Source organism: Poecilia mexicana, unplaced genomic scaffold, assembly GCF_051168715.1.
Source record: "Poecilia mexicana isolate PSO_F unplaced genomic scaffold, ASM5116871v1 scaffold_12, whole genome shotgun sequence".
In the NCBI taxonomy this organism is placed as follows: domain Eukaryota; kingdom Metazoa; phylum Chordata; class Actinopteri; order Cyprinodontiformes; family Poeciliidae; genus Poecilia; species Poecilia mexicana.
Window position 1 is genome coordinate 21,734,088 of NW_028263381.1, and position 10,912 is coordinate 21,744,999.

At 44.2% G+C, this 10,912-nt stretch overlaps 1 protein-coding gene and 1 long non-coding RNA gene across 2 annotated transcripts; both read left to right on the forward strand.

The window, feature by feature from the left end:
* Positions 1-1,319: 1,319 nt before the first annotated feature.
* On the forward strand, positions 1,320-3,543 carry LOC148156061 (NLR family CARD domain-containing protein 3-like). Its single transcript, XM_088011109.1, has 2 exons — positions 1,320-1,593; positions 1,737-3,543. The coding sequence occupies exons 1-2, from the start codon at positions 1,335-1,337 to the stop codon at positions 3,530-3,532; spliced, it is 2,055 nt and encodes a 684-aa protein (XP_087867235.1). The 5' UTR covers positions 1,320-1,334; the 3' UTR covers positions 3,533-3,543.
* Positions 3,544-4,650: 1,107 nt separating this feature from the next.
* LOC148156062 (uncharacterized) lies at positions 4,651-9,248 on the forward strand. The gene is made up of 3 exons (XR_015764785.1): positions 4,651-4,823; positions 8,372-8,545; positions 8,749-9,248. It is a non-coding gene; the product is annotated as an uncharacterized LOC148156062 (long non-coding RNA).
* The last annotated feature ends 1,664 nt before the right edge of the window (positions 9,249-10,912 follow it).

The window sequence follows — 10,912 nt, forward strand, 5'->3', positions numbered from 1 at the left end:
AGACTGAACAGATTCAGTTTCAATCATCATGTTTCTGTCAGGATCCATCAGAGACTCAGACCAGAACCAGAACCAGAACCCAGCTGTGTGTCCTTTAAGAGCGACTGGTCAAAGGGTCATCTCATTGACTTTAAATCTCCTGGATCTCCACCATCAGAGAGGTGAGCTGTTTCTACCTGCTGTAAACTGAACCAGTAAGTTTCAGATGTTGCCAGTTATATTTACAGAGTTTTGATCCATTATCTAAACCAGCTGCTCTGTTCTAATGAAAACACCTTCATATCTTCATCTCTGGGTGATGATGATGATGTTCTGCTGCTTCCTGGCTCCATGTCAGACTAACAGTGGGACACATTTCCACCAGCCACTGGGAAATACCTGGTAAACCAGTCTGGTCCATCAGGACTTGGTTCCTGTGTGCATTGTGAGATCAGTTCAGCAGGAAGGAAAGCTTCATGATGTGGTTGGTGAGATCTGCTGGAACTCAACCAGACTGAGCTGATGTGGACCATCAGAGGTTCTGCTGGTTCTTAGTGGATCAGCAGGAACATTAAATCTTTACTTGGATCATCTGGTTCACTGCTCACATCCAGATATCACTTCATGGACCTTTACCTTCTGATTGTCTCTGTGTGGACAGATATAATGTGAGCTCACTGGCTTCCAGGATCTACAGGATCCATTTTAAATCCTCTAGAACATCCAGGAGAGGATCCCACATGGACACACCCACATATCTCAGAGCTCCTCCATGTCCACATCACCTCAGATCCAGTCATCAGAACCTGATGGATGTCCCACACTGTCCTGAAGACCTGTGTGGACAGAGCCTTCACTTCCACTGTCCCCAAGCTCTGGGACTCTGTCTCCACCAGCATCAGATCTGCTGACAGTGTGGACAGTTTGAAGTCCAAGTTCAGCACCAACTTTTTAAAATATCTACTGGTGATTCTGGTGTTACTGGTCTTCATCCTTGTAGTTCATCTTCCTCTTTCTAACTTCTTTGTATTGTGTTCATGTGATGCTCTGTTTTCTGCTTTAATGTGACACTCTTAGTTATTTTATTAGTAAATATTGCTGGATGAATATTTCCTGCCTTCCTGATTGTTCCTGGTTCCTCCACAGAGTGGACCAGCAGAGCTCAGAGGTTCCCAGTGGTCCGTCTGCCCAGCAGCATCAAAAACAGCTGGACTCCATATTTATGGTCTGTACATGAACAACAACTACTTTTCCATGGTTCTGTTCACAGTCGTCTCCATGCTGCACTTTGTAGACCAGAGGACTGTCAGTCTGTCCAACATCCATCTGGTGTTTGGCTCCATGATTTCAGTCTGATGTTTCCTTCATCTATTATTCTGTTCCAGCTGCTGGAGGAAAACGTTGTCACTTATGTGAAGAACGAGCTGAAGAAGATCCAGAAGGTTCTGAGTCCAGATTACCCAGAATGCTCAGAGAGTCAGAGAGAGGATGATGAGGTGTTGAGAGGTGATGATGAAGAGCAGAGGAGGAGCAGCAGAGATGCAGTGATGAAGATCACACTGAACTTCCTGAGGAGGATGAAGCAGGAGGAGTTGGCTGACCGTCTGCAGAGCAGTAAGAGGATTTCTACAAAGATTTGACCTGATGGATAAATGACACATTTACTGATGTCTGAAGAAATGGAATCACATTTATTTAAATCATCTTCAGAAGGTATTTTTGTTTCATCCCTGATTTTACTTTTTGTGTAATTTTAGAACATCTTGCTCCAGTTTGTCAACATCAACTAAAATCTGGTCTGAAGAAGAAGTTCCAGTCTGTGTTTGAGGGGATTGCTAAAGCAGGAAGTCCAACCCTTCTGAACCAGATCTACACAGAGCTCTACATCACAGAGGGAGGGACTGGAGAGGTCAATGATGAACATGAGGTCAGACAGATTGAAACAGCATCCAGGAAACCACACAGACCAGAAACAACAATCAGACAAGAAGACATCTTTAAAGTCCCACCTGGAACAGATCAACCAATCAGAACAGTGATGACAAAGGGAGTGGCTGGCATTGGGAAAACAGTCTTAACACAGAAGTTCACTCTGGACTGGGCTGAAGACAAAGCCCACCAGAACATCCACTTCATATTTCCATTCACCTTCAGAGAGCTGAATGTGCTGAGAGAGAAAAAGTTCAGCTTGGTGGAACTTGTTCATCACTTCTTTACTGAAACCAAAGGAATCTGCAGCTTTGAACACTTCCAGGTTCTGTTCATCTTTGATGGCCTGGATGAGAGTCGACTTCTTCTGGACTTCCACAACAAGGAGATCCTGACTGATGCTACAGAGTCCAGCTCAGTGGATGTTCTGCTGACAAACCTCATCAGGGGGAAACTGCTTCCCTCTGCTCTCCTCTGGATAACCACACGACCTGCAGCAGCCAATCAGATCCCTCCTCAGTGTGTTGGCGTGGTGACAGAGGTCAGAGGGTTCAATGACCCCCAGAAGGAGGAGTACTTCAGGAAGAGATTCAGAGATGAGCAGCAGGCCAGCAGGATCATCTCCCACATGAAGATGTCACGAAGCCTCCACATCATGTGCCACATCCCAGTCTTCTGCTGGATCACTGCTACAGTTCTGGAGGATGTGTTGGAGACCAGAGAGGAAGGAGAGCTGCCCAGGACCCTGACTGACATGTACATCCACTTCCTGGTGGTTCAGACCAAAGTGAAGAAGGTCAAGTATGATGGAGGAGCTGAAACAGATCCACACTGGAGTCCAGAGAGCAGGAAAATGACCGAGTCTCTGGGAAAACTGGCTTTTGATCAGCTGCAGAAAGGAAACCTGATCTTCTATGGATCAGACCTGACAGAGTGTGGCATCGATATCAGAGCAGCCTCAGTGTACTCAGGAGTGTTCACACAGATCTTTAGAGAGGAGAGAGGGCTGAACCAGGACAAGGTGTTCTGCTTCGTCCATCTGAGTGTTCAGGAGTTTCTGGCTGCTCTTCATGTTCATCTGACCTTCATCAACTCTGGAATCAACCTGATGGAAGAAACACAAACATCTATGAAGTATTCATTATTTAATAAATCTAAACTAAAGTCTCTCCATCAGAGAGCTGTTGACCAGGCCTTACAGAGTCCAAATGGACACCTGGACTTGTTCCTCCGTTTCCTCCTGGGACTTTCACTGCAGACCAATCAGAGACTCCTACAAGGTCTGCTGACACAGACGGGAAGTAGCTCACAGACCAATCAGGAAACAGTTCAGTACATCAAGGAGAAGATCAGTGAGAATGTGTCTGCAGAGAAAAGCATCAATCTGTTCCACTGTCTGAATGAACTGAATTATCGTTCTCTAGTGGAGGAGATCCAACAGTCTCTGAGTTCAGGAAGTCTCTCCACAGATAAACTGTCTCCTGCTCAGTGGTCAGCTCTGGGTTTCATCTTAGTGTCATCAGGAAAAGATCTGGATGTGTTTGACCTGAAGAAATACTCTGCTTCAGAGGAGGCTCTTCTGAGGCTGCTGCCAGTGGTTAAAGCCTCCAACAAAGCTCTGTAAGGACACACATTGTTACTGCAGGTATTTTAAATAGATAGATATCTGCTAATAGTTACATAAATAGATTTTATGTTCTTTCAGTTCATTTATTGCTGCCTACTAGCAGACTATAAGTAGAAGAGAAATCAACTTCCTAAAGCTGTTGGCCATAATGTCCCATATTCAAGCACCAAAACCCAATGTCATTCTCTTACAACTGAAACTGGATTAACATCCTTGTTGAATTTGTCATAAATGGTGGTTGAGAATGGTGAGGAGAACACTGAGACCCAGGTAAGATGAAGATGATGATGATTTAATGATGAAGATAGCTCGACAGGCAGCACGGCAGAAAACAATAGCACACGGCTAATTACCGGTAGCACTGACACGAAGACTGAACAAGGAGCTAAGCTAACCAGGATTTAACAGTATGACTGGAGAGCTAGGATGACTAATGACATACAATAGACATCAGATGGCGAAAGACAAACTTACACAAGGACCCGACGAACACAGTCAACAGGTGGGACTAAATACACACAGGGGTAATCACTAGCGGAACAAGTCAGTGTCGGGCTGGGGTGCGGGGCCAATCACGGGGGGTGGGGGAGGAGCTGGTCTTCCAAATTTTCAGGAGGAGGGGGGGGGGTGTTTCCGCGTTTTTCATTTGATTTTTTACCCAGGAAGCATTTCGGCAAAACCATGAGTAAAGCAGTCACTGGTACTGACAAGTATATATTCCATTGAGGGAAGATAAAATGAACATTAAATAGACCTTTCTCAACAGGCGAGTGCGCACTTTCTCCGACTATAATCAGACATTTAAGCGACTTGAAACCGCACCTCCGGGCCCCGGGTGGGGTCTCCCTCATAGCCCCGCGCCTGGAGGTAATCAAGGGAATGAGACACACCTGGGAAACAATCGACGGGGAAGACGCAGTGTCACAGAAAGGAAACTGAACACAAAAAAATTCTAATAAACATGATCATGACAGAATTTAATATTTCTCTTCCCACCATCCTAGAAGATAACAATAGACAACAAGGACATGCCAAATAATCTGTGAAAGAAGAATATTATTGACCAGAAAAGCATGAATTGTTTAATACCAGATTTTCCTCCCTATCTCCTCAGACTGAGTTACTGTAACCTCTCAGAGAGAAGCTGTGAAGCTCTGTCCTCAGTTCTCAGCTCCCAGTCCTCCAGTCTCAGAGAACTGGACCTGAGTAACAACAACCTGCAGGATTCAGGAGTGAAGCTTCTCTCTGCTGGACTGAAGAGTTCAAACTGCAACCTGGAGACTCTCAGGTAAAATGTGACCAATCCTGGTGAAACCAGATTTATGTCCTTTACCTGTTATAATTATGGAAATGTAATTTCAGTAGTAGATTTTAATAATTATGTATGTCACACTGTGACACGGCTAACAACGCAAAACGCTGGTTTTAATTTAATTACTAACTGCAACCTGGAAACTCTCAGGTAACTCTGGGCAGCCAGCCATTCTGATCTTAGGCTGTACCCCAACATTCTTATTTCAAATTCATTGAAAAGCTTTTATTATTACTGCATCTTATTAACATGTTTAGCTCCAGTTTCTTGAATGTTTTCCTCATCAAAATGACCAGTTCAGACCTTGGACTCTACCTCAATGTTCTCATCTTCTCATCATGTGATGAATTGTGTGTCTGCAGCTTATCAGGCTGTTTGGTCTCAGAGGAAGGCTGTGCTTCTCTGGCCTCAGCTCTGACCTTTAACCCCTCCCATCTGAAAGAGTTGGACCTGAGCTACAATCATCCAGGAGACTCAGGAGTGAAGCTGCTGTCGGCTGGACTGAAGGATCCAGACTGGAGACTGGAAGCTCTCAGGTATGGAGGAACCTGCTGCAGGAGCAGAGAAGGTCTGATAGAGAAGGAAGAGGAGAAATGTCTTTAGTCTGATGGGAAACATTTAGTTTGATAATTATTTACTTTGCAACATTTATAAATTAATGGATACAAATTTTAAGCTCATTTTGTCTCATAACAGGCTAAACAACTGAAGTTATTTCTGTTATTTTTGACTTTGTAACTTTGCAAACTGCAGCCCATTTAGACTGTAGAAATCTTTCACATGGTGCTGAATGGACCTGGGCAACCAACCCATCTACTGGAACCACAGTAACATGGTGCTCAGAGCAGCAGGGGGCCAAATATAGCTCCATGTGGAACAAAGAGGTTGGAGAGAAAATCTGTTTAAACTGTTTCCTATCAGAGTTCAGTTTCTCTCTGTCTTCACATCATGGGCTGGGCGGGGCTTCCACTGATTGGTCTACTGAGAAAATAGAAGGAGCTGATTGGCTGATGGACAGGAAGTTAAAATATGCAGATAAATGACAACATAAAGCAGATATCGGTACTGAAGAGACATGGCTTAGAGCAAATGTAGATTTTAGAAAATTGAAATGTTTCAGTGACAGAAAGACAGAAACAGGAGGAGGATGAGCAACATCTGATCATCTATGTTCAGAGAAACAAGTCATGGAACTACCGCATTTTCCGGACTATAGAGCGCACCTTACTATAAGCCACATCTACAAAGTTTTATTTTTAAAAGTGAAAATGTACAAATATAAGTTGCTGATATCTCTGCTGCTCTTGGTTTCTCATAAAATGTCCTATCCTCCTGACTACCAGGAAAAAAAAATATTGTCCAATCACCATTTTTTTAAAATTCCACAATCTTTGTAAGGTAATTAGCATACTGAAAACATTTTTTTTGGAAAAGTTTTTATTTTTGAAATATCATGTGTCCACTACAGTGGACATCGGAACCCCATACATTTGAAATTGAACCTTGATGGCAACCAGTTTGTCCCAAAGAAAATATCCAAACATCAAGATAAGAATGAATTTAACATTGACAAAACTGAGCACTGTTGCCTAGCAAGAAGGCCAAGAACCCAGAACCTGGCCCAGGGTCTTTCTGCATAGAGTTTGCTTGTTCTCCCTGTGTATGATGGGTTCTCTCCGGGTTGGTGGGTTGGTTGGTTGGATGGGTTGGTGGGAGGATGAATGGGTTGGTTGGTTGGATGGATGGGTTGATGGGAGGATGAATGGGTGGGTGGATGGATGGATGGGTTTGGTGGGAGGATGGATGGATGGGAGGATGAATGGGTTGGTTGGTTGGATGGATGAATGGGTTTGGTGGGAGGATGGATGGGTTGGTTGGTTGGATGGACGGGTGGGTGGGTGGATACATGAATGAGTGGATGGGTTGGTGGGAGGATGAATGGGTGGGTGGATGGATACAGAAAAATAATTACAAATGTCCACTACAGAGGACAAATTTTCAACTTTTAAATACTACGATAAATTACAGTCAAAATAATTCATAGAATGTTTTAATATGCTGCTAACAGACTTATTTAGAATATGCTAACAACATTTTAAACCAAAATTTGCACAATAAAAAGTTTTAAGCACTTACTTTGTCTCTCCCAATAAAATGTGCTTGTACCGATGAACATCATTTTTATGAATGAGAAAAAGGTACGTACAAAAGCCCCACCCCTTCACATGTGGTATCATTGAAAAGCCCTAAATGTCCTCTGTAGATACCAAAAGGAATTGATTCAGTAGAATGCAGGGGATGGGAGACATTCAAGTTTAGAAATGTCCTCTACAGAGGACAAAAATGAACTACTGGTAGTCACGAGGCTATCAGAGTTCAGTTTGTCTCTCTGTCTTCACATCATGGGCTGGGCGGGGCTTCCACTGATTGGTCTATTGAGAAAATAGAAGGAGCTGATTGACAGGTAGTAAAAATTATGCAGATAAATGACACTGTGAAGCAGATATTTTTGGTATTGAAGAGACATGGCTGAGAGCAAATATAGAGTTTAGAATAAGTGGAAATTGTTCAGTGAAGAGGATGAGCAAAATCTAGAAAAGGTCATCACATCCAGAGGAACTAGTCGAGGAACTAATTTAGATTACAAATAATATAAGTCAGAAGCTTCTTAAATCATTGTAGTAGAGGCTACAAGTGATCTTTCCTGACAATTAAATGTTAGCATCATCATCTAAAGTTTAATTTCGCTTTGGGATCAATAAAGCATATTTGAATTTTAATACAGCAATAGAAAGAATAAAAAATTAGTAGAAAACTACTAGACATAACTCTTCTAAACATTAGTTTACAATCAGGGTGAGCCTCCACAGCAGCCAGAATCCATCAGCCAACTGCTGCCTGGCCTGTGATTCTCCCACTTTGTATTTACTTCACCAAGACTCCCAGCACCACTTTATGACCAGATTTTGTTTTATTAAACCTCTTTGTTAAAAATGTGATCTGGTCTGGACTTCATATGTTGTGTGGTGACACAGCATAACATTTAGTGAGCAAATTCTATTCCACAAAACTGTTTAATAACATACCGTATTTTCCGCACTATAAGGCACACCTAAAAACCTTCAATTTCCTCAAAAGCCGACAATGTGCCTTATAATCCGGTGCGCCTTATATATGGACCAATATTGAGCCACAACAGGTCTAGCAACGGACCTTACCACAGGGGCCGCATTTCATTGGCTAATGCCGTCTCACAAACACAAGCTTCAGCCCAGCCTTGATTCTCAGCCTTGACACTGGATTCATTTAGTTCATTAATGCATTTTATAGTTTCCTTGCCTTGCAAGTGTTCTTGTTGACAGTAGTTCAGTCCTTCCAGACTGGAGGCCCAACTATAGAATAAACTAGATCAACAAAAGGCAACAGAAAGACATATAAAACAAGACACAAGCTTCAGGCTTTCACAGAAGATCATAAATTTGGATGAATAGTTTAATACCAGATTTTCCTCCCTGTCTCCTCAGACTGAGTGGCTGTAACCTCTCAGAGAGAAGCTGTGAAGCTCTGTCCTCAGTTCTCAGCTCCCAGTCCTCCAGTCTCAGAGAACTGGACCTGAGTAACAACAACCTGCAGGATTCAGGAGTGAAGCTTCTCTCTGCTGGACTGAAGAGTCCAAACTGCAACCTGGAGACTCTCAGGTAACTCTGGGCACCCAGTGGATCAGATCTTAGGCTTTACCCTAACATTATCATTTAAAATTTATTGAAACACTTTTATTACTGCATCTTATTAACAGGTTAAGCTCCAGTTTCTTGAGTATTTTTGTCTCATGAAAACATCCAGGTCAGACCTTGGGCTCTACCTCAATGTTCTCATCATGTGATGAATTGTGTGTCTGCAGCTTATCAGGCTGTTTGGTCTCAGAGGAAGGCTGTACTTCTCTGGCCTCAGCTCTGACCTTTAACCCCTCCCATCTGAAAGAGTTGGACCTGAGCTACAATCATCCAGGAGACTCAGGAGTGAAGCTGCTGTCGGCTGGACTGAAGGATCCAGACTGGAGACTGCAAGCTCTCAGGTATGGAGGAACCTGCTGCAGGAGCAGAGAAGGTCTGATAGAGGAGGAAGAGGAGAAACGTCTTTAGTCTGATGGGAAACATTTAGTTTGATAATTATTTACTTTGCAACCATGGTGTTGTGCTCCTTTATGAATAATGTTAGTTCTTAAGGTACAGCCACCACGAGCATCCGGTAAAGGATGAGAGGAGAGATTGCAGGTCCAAACTTTCTTTAATAGAGCTCAGAGTGGTCTACAAGAGATACAGAAAACAAATCAAAATGAAAGTTATTATTCTACTCGCTCCAAATGGTTATTCCTAATTTGTCCAGCAGATGGCAACAAGACACTACAAATAATCCACATTGTCATAATATTAACTCTTTAACTTGCCATATAAATAAAAAAAAAAATTCCCCTCTCACCCTCCGTGGGTGGTCTCTTTCATCCTCTGAGCTCGGGTCCTCTACCAGAGGCCTGGGAGCTTGAGGGTTCTGCGCAGTATCTTGGCTGTGCCTAGAACTGCACATTTCTGGACTGAGATGTCTGATGTTGTTCCTGGGATCTGTTTGAGCCACTGCTCCAGTTTGGGGGTGACTGCCCCGAGGGCCCCGATGACCACAGGCACCACTGTGGTCTTCACCTTCCAGGCCTTTTCCAGTTCCTCTCTGAGGCCCTGGTATTTCTCCAGTTTCTCATGCTCCTTCTTCCTGATGTTGTGGTCACTTGGTATTGCTACATCCACCACAACGGCTTTCCTCTGTTCTTTGTCCACCACCACAATGTCCGGTTGGTTCGCCATTACCATCTTGTCTGTCTGGATCTGGAAGTCCCACAGGATCTTAGCTCGGTCATTCTCCACCACCTTTGGGGGTGTCCCCCATTTTGACCTCGGGGCTTCCAGTCCATATTCTGCACAGATGTTCCTGTACACTATGCCCGTCACTTGGTTATGTCGTTCCATGTACGCTTTCCCTGCCAGCATCTTGCACCCTGCTGTTATGTGCTGGACTGTCTCAGAGGCCTCCTTGCACAACCTACACCTTGGGTCTTGTCTGGTGTGGTAGATCTGAGCTTCTATTGCTCTGGTGTTTAGGGCCTGTTCCTGGGCAGCCAGGATGAGGGCCTCTTTGCTGTCCTTGAGTCCAGCTTTCTCCAGCCATTGGTAGGATTTCCTGATATCAGCCACTTCAGTTATTTGTCGGTGGTACATCCCATGTAGGGGCTTGTCCTCCCATGATTGTGCACCTTGTCCTCTGTTCCCCATTGCCTGAGACATTCACTGAGCACATTGTCCGTTGAGGCTTTGTCCTTGATGTATTTATGGATCTTGGATTGAGCTGGCTTCTCAGGACTTGCCTTATTCGTTTGAGGTATTTGGCTGTGGCTCCTGTCCTTGTGACCTCATCGAGGTTGCCATTTGCTTGCTGTATTCCCAGGTACTTCTGGGAGTGAGACCCCTTCTGTGTGGACGACCTTCCCTCTCTTTGTAACCATCCGGCCACACTTCTCTAGTCCGAATGACATCCCAATGTCAGTGCTGTAGATCCTGGTGGTGTGGATCAGTGAGTCGATGTCCCGCTCGCTCTTGGCGTACAGCTTGATGTCATCCATGTAAAGGAGGTGACTGATTGTGGCCCCATTCTTAAGTCGGTATCCGTAGCCAGTCTTGTTGCTGTGGTCCTATCATAGGGTTAGGTTAGCCACTGTGCATTGCTGTTGTGGGACGCCTCCCTTTCTCCAGCCTTGGTGGGTCTGCTCTGTTGTTAGTACCCTGCCATTGATTGGCAGGGTACTGGTAAGGATTGTTCTCAATGCTGCATTCACATCTTCAATGAGACTTTCTGATGGTACTTCACTCAGCCGTTGTAATTGGCGTCGGGGTTGCCTGGTGTTCATTTGGGCCACGATTCTCTCTCTCAGGCCAGTTGCTGTCTCGTTCAGCTTTGATAGTTCATTCATTACTGGGGCTGCATACCCAGTCTCGGGGTGGGGAGTTGTAGTTAACTCC

Excerpts from the sequence above, each read along its gene's own strand:
- LOC148156061 (XM_088011109.1), top strand. The coding sequence starts at position 1,335 with ATGTTTCCTTCATCTATTATTCTGTTCCAGCTGCTGGAGGAAAACGTT. Across the intron at positions 1,594-1,736 it reads GGCTGACCGTCTGCAGAGCA|AACATCTTGCTCCAGTTTGT; the intron begins GTAAGAGGATTT and ends GTGTAATTTTAG.